This window comes from Lactuca saligna, chromosome 5 (assembly GCF_052625555.1).
Source record: "Lactuca saligna cultivar CGN05327 chromosome 5, ASM5262555v1, whole genome shotgun sequence".
Classification (NCBI taxonomy): domain Eukaryota; kingdom Viridiplantae; phylum Streptophyta; class Magnoliopsida; order Asterales; family Asteraceae; genus Lactuca; species Lactuca saligna.
Window position 1 is genome coordinate 177102187 of NC_136421.1, and position 14165 is coordinate 177116351.

The window sequence follows — 14165 nt, forward strand, 5'->3', positions numbered from 1 at the left end:
AAACAAAAAAAAAATATCAAGAAAATAGCAAGTTAAAGTAACAAAACTTGCCAGGATGATCAAAGTTGTACTCATGGACCCTTGTAAGCTCTACAGGAGACAAATTATGATAGCATGAGTGCTGAAAACAAAACCATAAATACCTATCAGCTAAATAAACCAGCTTTTCTTCAAACAAAATATAGTAAAATGGATCAATGCATATCATAGACAAAAGAACAAATTAACAAGACTATAAATAGAGAGGAATAAGGATTAAATCATCAAAGAAAAAGTTACCTGATTGACAAGTATTACACGCTGGTCATACATGTACACAATGCATATATATATATATATATATATATATATATATATATATATATATATATATATATATATATATATATATATATATATATATATGGTTAAGTTCAAATGAAAACACTATTTAATGTGAGAACGTGAGAACACTACTTTATGTTACTATTCTACTATGAATTTAATATGTATAGTATTGTAGTAATTATAATATGAATATATTCAATTTTATATTGATATTCTACTATAAAATTGATATATATATGTGTAGTAATTTAGTAAGTTGATATATATATATATATATATATATATATATATATATATATATATATATATATATATATATATATATATATGGTTCAGTTCAAATGAGAACACTATTTAATGTGAGAACGTGAGAACACTACTTTATGTTACTATTCTACTATGAATTTAATATGTATAGTATTGTAGTAATTATAATATGAATATATTCAATTTTATATTGATATTTTACTATAAAATTGATATATATGTGTAGTAATTTAGTAAATTCTAATGTGAACGTTAAATATGTGATTGTTCATATATTCGGTGATGAATAATGTCATAAAGTTGTACATACAAAATTTTAATATGCATATTAATGTTTGATTGTTCGTATATTTGTTGATGAATAATGTCATATCGTTGTATATACAAAATTCATAGTAGAATAGTAACATAAAGTAGTGTTATCACATTAAATATTGTTCTTATTTGAACTTAACCATATATATATATATATATATATATATATATATATATATATATATATATATATATATATATATATATAAGCAATTAACCAAAAAAAAATCTAAGAAGGTATATATATCATGGTGTATTGAAGGAACAAAAAAAATGAACTGCACTGCATTCACATTTACTTAAGCGGGGAAAAAATCAGAAAACCAACCTTAAAATCGGTGGTGAAGATAGGTATATCACCGGAAATCGTTTTCTATGGCGGTGTTCACCGTTCTTGTCCGGCCGGCGATAGTGTTTTAGGGCTCCAAAACCGGAAACAAATCCCCCAAAATCGGAATAAAAACTCAAGCTCTTACTAATTAAGAAGAAATCAAGGACCAAAACCTTACCTTTTAGCTGGCCGATGAAGTAGAATGCTGGGATCGCCGAAGCTTGAGAGGAAAACAGAAGGGGTAGTCGACTGGAAAATGAAGACTGAAATCGTTTTTGTTGCAACAAAACCATATAGAGATGACATATCGTCTCTATAGGTAAACGAAAACGGGGTCGTTCAGCTTCATTCTCGCCAAGTCCAATAAAATACAGACTCTCTGTCATTAAAAAATAAAATAAAATAAAAAGGGTTTTCACGCGGATCGCGGTCCTACCTTTTCCAGACGGCATGTCGTCTGGATAGCTTGATCAAAACAACGTCGTATTCCATTTCTACAAGACGGATAAAAAGTAAATCGAAATTAATTTTTAAGCACCCTATAACTGACGACATGTCGTCTGCCTAGGCTGACCAAAACGGCATCGTATTGCTTTTCTGCGACAAAGAATTAAAATAAATCGAAAATATTTTTTTAATTCCTCCTCCCGATGACATGTCGTCTGTATAAAAATTCGATATACCGCCAATAGTTTACCCCTTCCCGCCAAGCCTACGTAGACGACTTGTCTTCTATATAGCTTTTCTGGTCAACGACATATGGTCAATGTTTGAAAACTCTGTCCGGACGACATGTCGTATCTAAAGATCGACTTTTACCGATGACAAATGTCGTCTGGATTGGTGTCATCTACAAAGGGTTAGATCCTTGTAGTGGTAGTTGTAATCGTACATCACTATATTTTTCTTTGGCTTCTCCTTTCATTTTTATCTAATCGAATTTGTCATGTGTTTCTTCATTAACTACATATTCATCCACATTAATTTGCAAAATCATTTGAATGATTATGTTTTCTAATAAGATGTTCATGCACCTTCACACGATAGTTTAAAAATTCCGTACCCCCGTCACTTTGAAAAACTTTAAGCTTGGTGGAAAATTGATTTTCCACAAAATTGAGAAATGAGACCAAAACATCATAAAATTCTGATTTAGCCTTGAGTGGATACAACCATGTAAAGCGCAAATAACCGTCCACAAAAGAGATGTAGTAGCGATATGAATTAACCGACGAAACGGGTGACGGCCTCCATAAATCACAATGCACCAAATCCAATATATGTAAAGCACGTTTATTATTATTAGAAAATGGCAAGCGATGAGACTTAGCAAGTTCACAAGGAGAGCAAATATTGGGTTTTGGCAACACACTAGAAACAGATAAAAGTCCAAGTTTATTCAACATAGAAATAGTGTCAAAAGACACATGTCCCAATCTGGAGTGCCAAAGTTCAAAAGAGGCATGCGGCTTGGATCCGGCAAAAAACGCATAAGCTTTGGGAGAAGTGGCTAGAACATAAAGCCCACGATCACATTTTGCTTGTGCTAGGACCTGCTTCGTTGTTCGATCCTGAATAAAAAATGATGAAGCAGAGAAAAGAACATCCACAGGATTATCACGTGTTAGTTTACTAATGGATAATAAATTTTTGGTGAGGCGGGGAACCACCAAAACATCCCGCAAGTAAATACCATTAGCAATTTTGGAAGAACCAATAGAAGAGATTCTGAGTGTATTACCATTTCCAAATTGCACCGAAGAGTCACCACCATACGGCTCGACATTAGACACTGATCCGGTGGAAGACACCATGTGATCGGAGGCGCCGGAATCAACAAACCAATCAGGGCCGGAAGGAGTAACTTGGCACTTGGCTAAAAAAGCTTTGGCGAGATCAACATCACGCATGGGTGAAGGGGACACAAAAGAGTGAATTTGAGGGCACTAGTTCGCGTAGTGGCCATTTTGGCGACAAAGTTGACAATGAGGCGGCCGACATCCACGACCGCGACCACCACAACACGAGCGACCACCCCGACCCCGACCACCATTCGAACCCGAGGAGGGAGTAGCGCCGGCAGAAAAAGAAACCGAGGGAGTGGTGTCGCCGTGAATAGATTTGAGAAAAATTTCATGACCCTTGGCCCTAGCCAACAAGTCGTGAAACCCAAAAACAGTCCCGGAAGCACGGATGGCGGTGGAAAATTTCTCAAACGAGGCACCGAGACCGCAAAGAAACTAATGGGTTTTGTCAGTTTCCTCCACCCCTTGACCAATGGCGGCAAGTTGATCACAAACAGACTTGAATTTTCGGCCAAATTCTGAAACGGTGGAGGAAACCTTGGTAAGATGACGTAGTTGATCACGGAGATTTTGGGCACACTCTAAGGAGGAGTTGTCGTAGGTGGCTTCAAGGGCTACCCAAATGTCATGAGCTGTTGAGAGGCCCACAATCTCAGAAAAAGCTTCTTCTTTGAGAGAAGCTTGAAGAAGAATAACAACCCTTTGATCGGTTGAGACCCACTCTGCCAATTCCGGATTCAAGGTCGGCTTGTTATCAACCAAAATGGAGGGCGGTGGGGACGAAACGGAGCCATCAACATGACCAAGAAGTTGCTGGTATTGTAAAAGAGGGATCATTTGATTCTTCCATAGAAGGTAATTGGATGAAGAAAGGCGAATGGTGATGAGATGCAAGATGGTGTTCATAGAGAGAGAGGAAGCATCGAAGTTAGACTTGATGAGGAAGCTAAAGGGTGAGGAAAGTTGATGGGTGGGAGAGGAAGAAGAAGAGAGTGATGGTTTTAGAGGGAGGGAAAAAGAAGGTTGGGAGTTACAAAGCTTGATACCATGTGAAAGTTAATGAAAAACTCTCTGTTGTAGATACACGAGAGTTACAAATGATACATATATATATATATATATATATATATATATATATATATATATATATATATATATATATATATATATATATATAGGCTTGATACCATGTGAAAGTTAATGAAAAACTCTCTAATACATTTGCTGTTCAAAACATCAACAAAATTCTTTTTTATTCGTGAAAATATGATAATCAAAATCACACATTCACACCAATCTAGCTAAAGTCGATTGAAAACCTCTTCTTTAAATGTACTATAACCCGGAAATGTCAAGGAAATTTTCCTTGCACTTGAATTGGTATTCTTGAACCCGATAAAATCATTCGTTTCACACAGACCAAATTTGTGAAATTGTCTTGCATCATCAATGTTGATTCTGGTGACCTAAAGACAAGATAAATCAATGATAAAAAAAAACTAAGCTATGTTGTTTTAAATAAAAAAAAAAGTCTAATATATGTAGTAGTTAGTATATAAACCCTAACATAACCTAACTTCATCCACAAACACAAACAAATATACATTTTGTTTTCTTTACCCATCTCGTATACAACAAAAAAACCGAAAGCATTAAAGGAACAAATAATAGCTTATAGTTACAGCATATTCATATTAATGTTGTTGCTCTTTTTGAAGATACAAAAGGTTCCAACATACAAAACTAACATTAAGGTGACGAATAATATGAAAGTGTAATTTTTGCGTAATAACGAGGAGATAACTCATGCACCTTAATGGATATTGGATTTATATAAAAACGAATAAAACGAATAATGGATTTATGCTTGCACCACTACAACTAGTTCAACCTTAGCCTTCGTCAATTACATCATCTTCAATCAATAAAAAAACTACTAAAATCAATAAAACGAACATTCTTCTGCCTTTCGGCTCAAGAAACCATCAATGTCCAGCCATGGCTTGGTCTACATGATAAAAATGAGGTGGTGTGTAACCGAAGAACTTCACTCCTGCCAGCTTATAATTGCGGAAGTAATCCTCAAAAACTTCAGGTATCGGCGGTGGTAGAGGGTCGAGAATGGCTCTGATCTTCATGTTTTTACCAACCCGATCATATTCTTCCATAACATAATTAAGATCTTCATCTGATGTAACTTTCACTAATGAGTACAAATCGTCCATAGGCAACTTGCACCTCAGGTTCATAGAAGGTCCACATATATCCCACCACTTCACAATTAGTTCTGTGTAAGTGATACTCTTATCTACAGTCATGATCTTGTTTGTGCCCCTAATGTATTTGATTTTGCCATCATTGGGACACACCTTGAACGTGCCACCGTAACTATAATGGAATTTTATCTTCTTACTAGAATCGGAAGGCACAGCCATGGCTAATTACACGTATGGTAACAATCAGGAATTGTTAATTAAGCATTCCGATGAGCAAGAAGCAAAACGTACGTATATATATATATATATTTGTTGTACAGGTTTCCTTATTGTGATAGGAAAACTTTCTTTAAATCCTTCATGATAGGTATCAACTATCGACTGCTCCTGATAATATGATTACAGACCGTTTGAAAATTAAGGGGAGAAATAGCCTTAGATTTCTCCGATACTTTCCTTGTATATAGTTATTTGTATCAAATTCTAGTTAGTCTGTTATTATCTTAATTTTTAAGAGTTTTTGACAATAATAGAGTGATTGGAAAAAGTATTTACCATTTTAGTGTACTTTCAAAAATATTTACCAAAATAGTGTTTTTTTTTCATTTTTTTTTTCAGTTTTCCTTAATATTTTTTATTTTAAATGTCCATTTTTTTTTCTCTTTTATTTCACCTTATTACTTTTTGTTAAATAACAATTTTTATTTCAGTTTTTTTTTACCCTTTTTTTACTAACAGTTTTCTTTATCATTTTTATTTCTTTTATTTTCTTTTTAATGTTAAATATCCGTTATTATTTATAGTATATAAAAAAATTTAAAAAGAAAAGCTAAATTCACTTTCATAAGTGTAATTAAGTGGCCCAATTGAGTAATGCTTTAGTTTTCTAATATTATATAATACGAATTTGAAGATGTTTGTTATTTTAGTTTTCATATAATTAAACAATGAAATATATTTTCGTAGAAAATCAATAGGCCTAGAGTACGTGTAGAAAGTTTATATTATTCAATATGACATATTGTTTTTTCCTTTAAAATTAAATGAATTTGTTTTTATGTAATTTGCATTAAACAACCAAAAACCCACATTTAATATAAATTACCGGTTCAAGGAAAATGGGAGGCCTAATTTTTTTTTTCTTTTTTTCATGACTCTAACATTACACATATAATGTTTTTAAGGTAAAAAAAACTCAATATTGTTCGTTAAAAAAACACCACAATTAAAAAAATAGAATACATGGCATATTCTATTATCTTGTATCTTTTGTTTATTTATTGTTTTATTCCATTCATCCAAATAAACCATTAAAATTAATTTTTATTTGTTTTGTATAATTCACTGTTATGAACTTTTCTTCTTGGTAAAACACTAAATTATGCAACTAGTTACTATATTTTATTTTACTAATTTTATACCAAATTAATTTTGTAATCAATTTCTACAATCATGTTGAATTCGCTACCAATTTATTAGTTTTTTTTACCGTATTGATTGCATATTTACAAAATAAAATATTATTATATACAACATCCTTACATGAAAAAAAAAATTATGTCTCCCCTTACACCTGCTCCGCTTATTGATTTTCTACGAAAAGATATTTCATTGTTTAATTATATGAAAACTAAAATAAAAAACCTGTCTTCAAATTCATATTATATAATATTAGAAAACAAAAGCACTACTCAATTGGACCACTTAATTATACTTATGAAAGTGAATTTAGCTTTTCTTTTAAATTCTTTTACATACTATAAACGATAATGGATATTTAAAATTAAAAAGAAAAAAAAAACAGAAATAAAAATGATAATGAAAACTGTTAGTTAAAAAAACAGTAAAAAAAAGGTTAAAAAAAGCTGAAATAAAAATTGTTATTTAATAAAAGTAAAAGAGGAGAAATTAAAGAGAAAAAAATTTTGGATATTTAAAATAAAAAATATTAAGGAAAACTGAAAAATAAAAAAAAAAAAAATAAAAAGAAACACCATTTTAGTAAATATTTTTGAAAGAACACTAAAATGGTAAATACTTTTTTCAATCACTCTATTATGATCAAAAACTCTAATTTTTAATCTTTATCGTTTATACGTATAATCTATAATAACTCTCTAAAGAATATATTATTAAGTATCCGTCAATGTGTAAGAAACTTTAAGAACAAGAAATAATCTATTAGTAATTACAATGTATTTCTACTATTTTATTTATTTAGTTTTTCAAAATTCTTAATGATTTAATTTTAAACTTTTAAATAAGTAATAATGTCTTTTTTCAAAAAGAATTTGGGAGGCTTATTTGATAATTAATAAATATGTATTGTGCGGTTACACTACTTTTTAGTTTGGTTAATTATCATTAAAAAGTTTTGTTAGTTTTGAAGTATAAAATATAAACATTGCGTAAGCTTGTTTTCCGGTTGCCTTCGAAGTTTAAACCTTGGTTCCTTGTTGATTTCCAAATATGCAATTAAAGATGTCACTTATGACTTATCCCAACAATACTTCATCCAACCACCATCTCATCATTTATTTTTTATTTCATCATTACTACAAAAAATATCAGTTTGAGCATACAAAACAAATTCAATCTTAAATAATCAACAAGCCAACAATCATCGCTAATTTTGCTAAGATTGTTTCAGAAAAAAGGCATTAAGAATTTCATTGTTTACTTTACACTCTAACGTAAAAGTAGCTCATGCCTTATCCCTTATCTAGGAGTTATGGATTTTGTATATTTTCATTTTATAACAAACACTCTTTTTCTCCACGATTACAAAATTTTCAGATTTTTGGCAACATTGTTGATCCTAGACCACAATCAGTTTACTTTTGGTAAGTCCAATATATGCTTTATTTCTTTAATATTTATTAATTTAACTGATTTGATTGTGAGCATGGATAACCATAAGCCAATGAGACACAAGAAAGGAAAGAAGTCAACTGAAAAAGCAAATGACGAGCATCCATCTGAAGTTACGCCTTCAACTCTTAGTAACCACCTCAAAGGCAAGATATGTATCTTTTTTTATCACAACTGTTATTTTGCTATTTGTTTATGTTACCTCTTGGTGTGGGACATGGTTGTAATTTAGAAACTCTTGAAAGGATCATTGATTCATGCACACCCAAAAGTGCGGATATTGCTATTGGATGCCGAATGTTGGGAGACTATCTTTATCCAGTACACCAGAAGATTATGATGAATCATCACCCAAAACTCACAGTTTTCTTGCCGATGCTCTGAAGAGATACATGTATGTGTCCATGGAGTTGATGTTCCTTCTGTGATGGGTGAAGTTGAAAGGCATAACACTTCCATGGACACTGTCAAAAGAGAACTTACTCACGAGTTCTTTTAATGTTGTGTTTTGTTTTTTATAATACATAGTATTGGAATGATTATTTGTATTTTGACATATGATAGTTTTTGAAATGAATTATTGTTCTTATGTATGGTATTTTATTTTGTATTATGATAATTTCAATCTGTTGTTTAATTTGAAAATTAGTAATTCTATCAAAAACATATATTTTTTAGAACATTTAAAATTATGACACGCAGATGCGTGTCATCTTCATTTATGACAGGGGCTTTAATGATACGCAATGTGTGTCATAAATGCGCGTCATAAATGTGTGTCGTAATTGCATGTCATAAATGTGCATCGTAAATAGACGATGCCCAAAAGCGTATCGTCTCTCGTTATGACAGAGCCTTCCTTGAGACGCATTTGCGCGTCGTCTGAGCGTTTTATGACGCGCATTGCGTGTCATAAAAGGGTGTTTTTCTAGTAGTATTTTAGGCTCTTCCAAAACCTTGACGTGAAACGGCTGTCACGATCCTACATAATCGTTAGGGGAACAGCGTGAAGTCTTACTATCTCCTTCACATAGACAATTTGCAAGCTTATCCATAAGCCACCTATCATTGGCCACTATTAAATATGCACTCTTTCTCAATCTGTCTATGATTACCCAATCATATCATGACCACTCTTTGTCCTGGGCAAAATGGTCAAAAAAATCCATGGTTATGTCTTCCCATTTACCCATGCATATCGGTAAAGGCTCCAAACTCTCGTATGGTATTTGATGATGTGCAATAACTCTCACCCAGGTCACACATGCAGTCACATACTTAGAAACATCAAGCTTTATCATTGGCCACCAGTAGTAAGGTTTCATGTCCCTATACATCTTGGTGGTGTCTGGATGAATAGAGTACATGGTCTTGTGAGCTTCTTCCATGAGAAAATCACTCATTCCTCCCATCTTAGGCAGCCAAATTATATTTTGGAATACCGTTAATCGTTGGTTGTTTATACTAAATTCCAACGTTTTGCCTAAATGCTCTTCTTTTCAGTTATCTCCTTCCAAATCTTCCTCCTGAGCTTTCTTAGTACTCTCTACAATTATTGAGACAATCTCAATTCTCAATGCCCTTCGCTTCTTCCTTTCCAAGTTTATCTTTCTACTAAAAGCATCTACTACGACATTGGCTTCACCAGGGTGGTAAAATATCTCGCAATAATAATCCTTGAGTAATTCTAGCCAACGCCGTTCTCTTATATTCAACTCCTTATAATCGAAGAGACACTAGAGACTCTTATAATCGGTTTAAAGCTTATACTTTGTGCCATAAAGATAATGCCTCCATATCTTTACCATAAGTACTATCATTGCCAACTCCAATCATGAATGGGATAATTCTTCTCATGCTCTTTCAGTTGTTGAGATGCATATGTAACATCCCAATATCCAGGTATTTACCATTTACCTCCTTGGTACGAGAATAGTTTGCAAATTGGACCATAATGGCATTTTTTTAATTTTGGGGGTTGCGTGAGTACGTTGGGCATACATACTAGTTGTAACATCCCGATGATGAGGCGATTTTAGTTTTAGCCCTAAGTATGAAAGAATAATGCATTTTGACCCTTAGGTTTGAGGAAGATTGCAAGAATGGCCTATAGTGGCATTTTGGTAATTTTAACCAAGGATTAATACACTGAGCGTATGTTGTGTATGCTAGGCATACTAGGGCGGACCCTAGTATGCTAGGCATACACCGCATACGCACGGTGCACATGGTTAACCTTCAAACCCTAAATTTTAGGGTTTTGTCTATATATAAGGATCATTATCTATTGTTTCACATTCCCTCACCAGCCTCCATCTGAGAAGAACAACCCCCAAGCTAAACCTAAGTGAGAAGAGTGCATCTTGAGCTTACCTTTGTGTTTTGTAGCATTCTTGAAGAAGAAGAAGGTGGTGAGAAGAACTCTGATCTTGGAAGTGACTTGGATATGAGATTATCTCCTTGCTAGCATCCTCCAGGAGGTAAAAAGTTCATAACTTGATCACCCTATCTTGTAGATGTATCCATTTCTTCATTTTGGTCATTTTTGGTCCCAAATATAGTGACTTTTTAGCATGACATGCTCTTTACCTAATAAGTCATACTTTCAAACCTTATCAGGGATCTTGAGCCATAAAAATATGGTTTTGACAATTAGTTTTGCTCCATGCATGCTATAGAAGGTCTTAAGGCATTAAGATGTTGAGAATTTGTGTCTTAAGCACTTAATAGACATGCAAAGTCATAAAGTTGGAAACATTATGAATCCTAGTGATATTTTAGCATTAGATCTGAAAGTTGGATGTGAGATCTTAATGCATTAAGCTCTTATTGAGGAAATGGGGTTCTTAGTGTATGTCGTGCGTACCTCAATGTACGCCACGCGTACATGGTCAATTTCCCAACTCTGGTCAAGGTTGGAGTACGCCCAGCATATAAGTTGAGTACGTCCCGCGTACTTGGATGAATGGACCAAGTTGACTCCTTGACCCATAGACTTTGACTTTGACTTTGACCAAGGTTAAAAAAATTTGACTTAAGGGTATTTTAAGCTATAGTTGAGCCTTGGTCTATATCTGTTGAATAGGTGACCTATAGAGCCGATATTTGGAGCAGTGTTTCATTCAATTTTATGTTAGACTATGATGTGAGTTTTCCTCACTGTACTTATGGGTCGAAGGCACCAAGGTCAGCCTATTGGATTAGATATCCTGATTTTATGTATGTTGATATATGGAGTTATGTGGTACTAGTTATGTTATTAGACTGGTAGATATGTAGGACTGCCTTTATTATCTATTATAATTGATAATGTTATGCATTGATATGTTATGGTTTATTGGGTTGAGGCAGACCAGTGGATAGACTGAAGGCTAAGATACCTAGGGCAGTTCGGATAGACTAAAGGCCTGCAAGGCGGACCAGTCAGGCTGAAGTCCCAAAGGTCTATCCAGATAGATTGTTGGCACGGTGAGGTGGTCCAGACATGATGAAGGCTTTGTGTAACGACCCAAAATTTAAGACCAAAAATTTCTTTAATAAATCATTACTTAAAGTAACATCATCATTCCAAAACATAATATGAGTATAGGTTTTCAAAACATATGTTCGTTATCAGAGTAAACATCCCCAGGCTGTCTAATCTATGGTGTGTGCCATGCGATCACCCCGAGCTCTTCCCTCCGCTACCAGAAGTACCTGAAACCAAAACTGAAAACCGTAAGAACGAAGCTTAGTGAGTTCCCCACCCTACCACATACCATGCATAACCACATACTGCACATACTGGGCCATGCCCCCTATCTTGGGCCTCGCCCCCTACCTCGGGCCTCGCCCGCTACAACGGCCCCGCCTGGCTTCGAGCCCCGCTCGGATACAGATCTGTTTTACTTAGGCCTCGCCTGTCACAGGGCCTCGCCCGTCAACAAATAATAACACATAAACATTTCATAACACATAACTAACACATGCAACTGGTTTTGTCCTAAGGCCTCGCCTTTCCTGGGCCTCGCCCATGTCCTGCTACTGAGGAGTCATGGAACCCCATCCATGCTCCTAATGGTAGTGAGGTACGGGCCGAGCCTACTCTCACTCCTGTTCTAATTCGGGTCTCGCCCCTAATCTGCTACTAGTGAGATATGGAACCCCATCCACACTCTGCTATTGGTGAGATACGGGATCTCGCCCACACTCACCTCCCTACCAGGTACATACATGTATCACACAGACAACAAGTATAAACTATCATATATAAACAATTCCTTGGGCGCCCGCCCGCTATTACTGGACCTCGTACTGCAAACAATGTTAGCATACTGTGCCTAGGGCTAACCCCCAGGTCTTCTACTCATAACTACATGGGCCGGCATTGTGGCCTTAGACCCATTCACACAAAGGGAAACTCACCTGAACTGGCTGAACTTGCTGATGATCTCACTAGTTGCTTCCCGACAACTCACGGAACTCCTGTTCCCCTTGCTCCCCGAACTACCAATATCAATGCAACACTGAGTCTAACTGACCCCCGAAAGACAATCAAGTCCACCCTGGTCCAAAGTCAAAGTCCTAGTCAAAGTCAACCTTCCAGGTCAACCCTACTCGCCGAGTCACCCTACTGACTCGCCGAGTTCAAAATGATCAGATTCCTTTCATTTGCGACTCGACTCGCCGAGTCTACCGATTTCTGAGTCCAGACCTGTTCAACTCACTGAGTCTCCACCCGACTCACTGATTCGAGTCACAACTCGAAGGGTTTGGGGTTTTGCGACCTGACTCGCCGAGTCCAAGAACAGACTCGCCGAGTCCAAGGCAATCTTCATACGACTCGATGAGTTGTTCATCCCACTCGTCGAGTTTCTCCAAAACTTCATGCTACTCGCCGAGTCCACTCAAAGGACTCGTCGAGTCCCTTCAGATCTCCTTACATGCAGAGGATTTTTGAGTCATGCATGGACTCCAAACTATAGATCCATCCTTCCCAAGCCTATTCCACACGTAAAGTTGCAAACTTTACGTGTAGAGAAGGAGATCTAGGCAAGATATGCCATTAACTAGGGTGTAAGGCCAAGGGACTTCAAAATCGACTCAATGGCTGATACTTTATGCTTCTCCAGGCCCTAAAACACTTGAATCTGAAGTAGCAACTCCAGATCCGGCTTCTAACCCAAAATAATAACATTATGGCAAAAGAGCCCCAACAACCACACATAGATCTAGGTGCAAAAAGGGTCCAGGAATTAGTTTATTACCTCCAAGTGCTCAGAATGAACTCACAATCCCAGATCTATAGCTCCTTCTTGCTCCTCCAAGTTCCTTCTTCCTTTTCCAAGCTTTAATGCACCTTCCAAGGCTCAACTAGGAGATATGACGGCTAGGGTTTGATATCCAGGGCTAAAGAGGCAGTAAGGAACCCTAGGAAGAAGATTAAGACATTTATATAGGCCCCGAGTCCCGAATTTAGGGTTTTCCACGCACAGACCAGACTCGCCGAGTCACCTTGACCGACTCGCCGAGTCGGTCGCTTACACCTCGACCCCGATCCCGCTCGGACTCGCCGAGTCCCTCCTTGGACTCGCCGAGTCGGCCCTTAAATTAGGGCTTTTCTTTCCCTTCTTGGCCTTTGAAACTTTGGGTGTTACAACTCTCCCCCACTTAAACTAAACTTCGCCCTCGAAGTTTACTATACTCTACTGTCGGCGATCAACCTCCAAAGCCCCACCATCCATTCTAGCACCAACTGCCTAACTTTGTTGGCCTTCCGTTTAATCATTCAAACCAACACCAATCCTTACAGATAATAACTTCGGATGCATCCTGACCATGAACATCCTGGAAACACAACTTACTCCACCGACAATCTTTCTGGTAATCTCCGAGTACTGCAACATAAGGGTCCACCCCTTCTTTCCTTGCGCGATTTCCCTGTCTTCCCAAGGCAACGCTCCATAACCATCTATCCCTTCTGCCGCTGTGAAGACCCTTTCCTCACCAAATCTATTACTCTCGCCACTCCCAGTACGGGTCATCGTTGCCAGT

The 14165-nt window shown here is 36.0% G+C and overlaps 1 protein-coding gene across 1 annotated transcript; it reads right to left on the minus strand.

Annotated features, from left to right (window-relative positions):
• Positions 1–5030: 5030 nt before the first annotated feature.
• Positions 5031–5480, minus strand: LOC145045978 (RAF-like serine/threonine-protein kinase 24). The gene has a single exon (XM_078994266.1). The coding sequence runs from the start codon at positions 5478–5480 to the stop codon at positions 5031–5033; it is 450 nt and encodes a 149-aa protein (XP_078850392.1).
• Between the last annotated feature and the right edge of the window lie 8685 nt (positions 5481–14165).

Coding starts and splice junctions, on each gene's coding strand:
- LOC145045978 (XM_078994266.1), bottom strand. CDS start 5,480: ATGGCTGTGCCTTCCGATTCTAGTAAGAAGATAAAATTCCATTATAGT.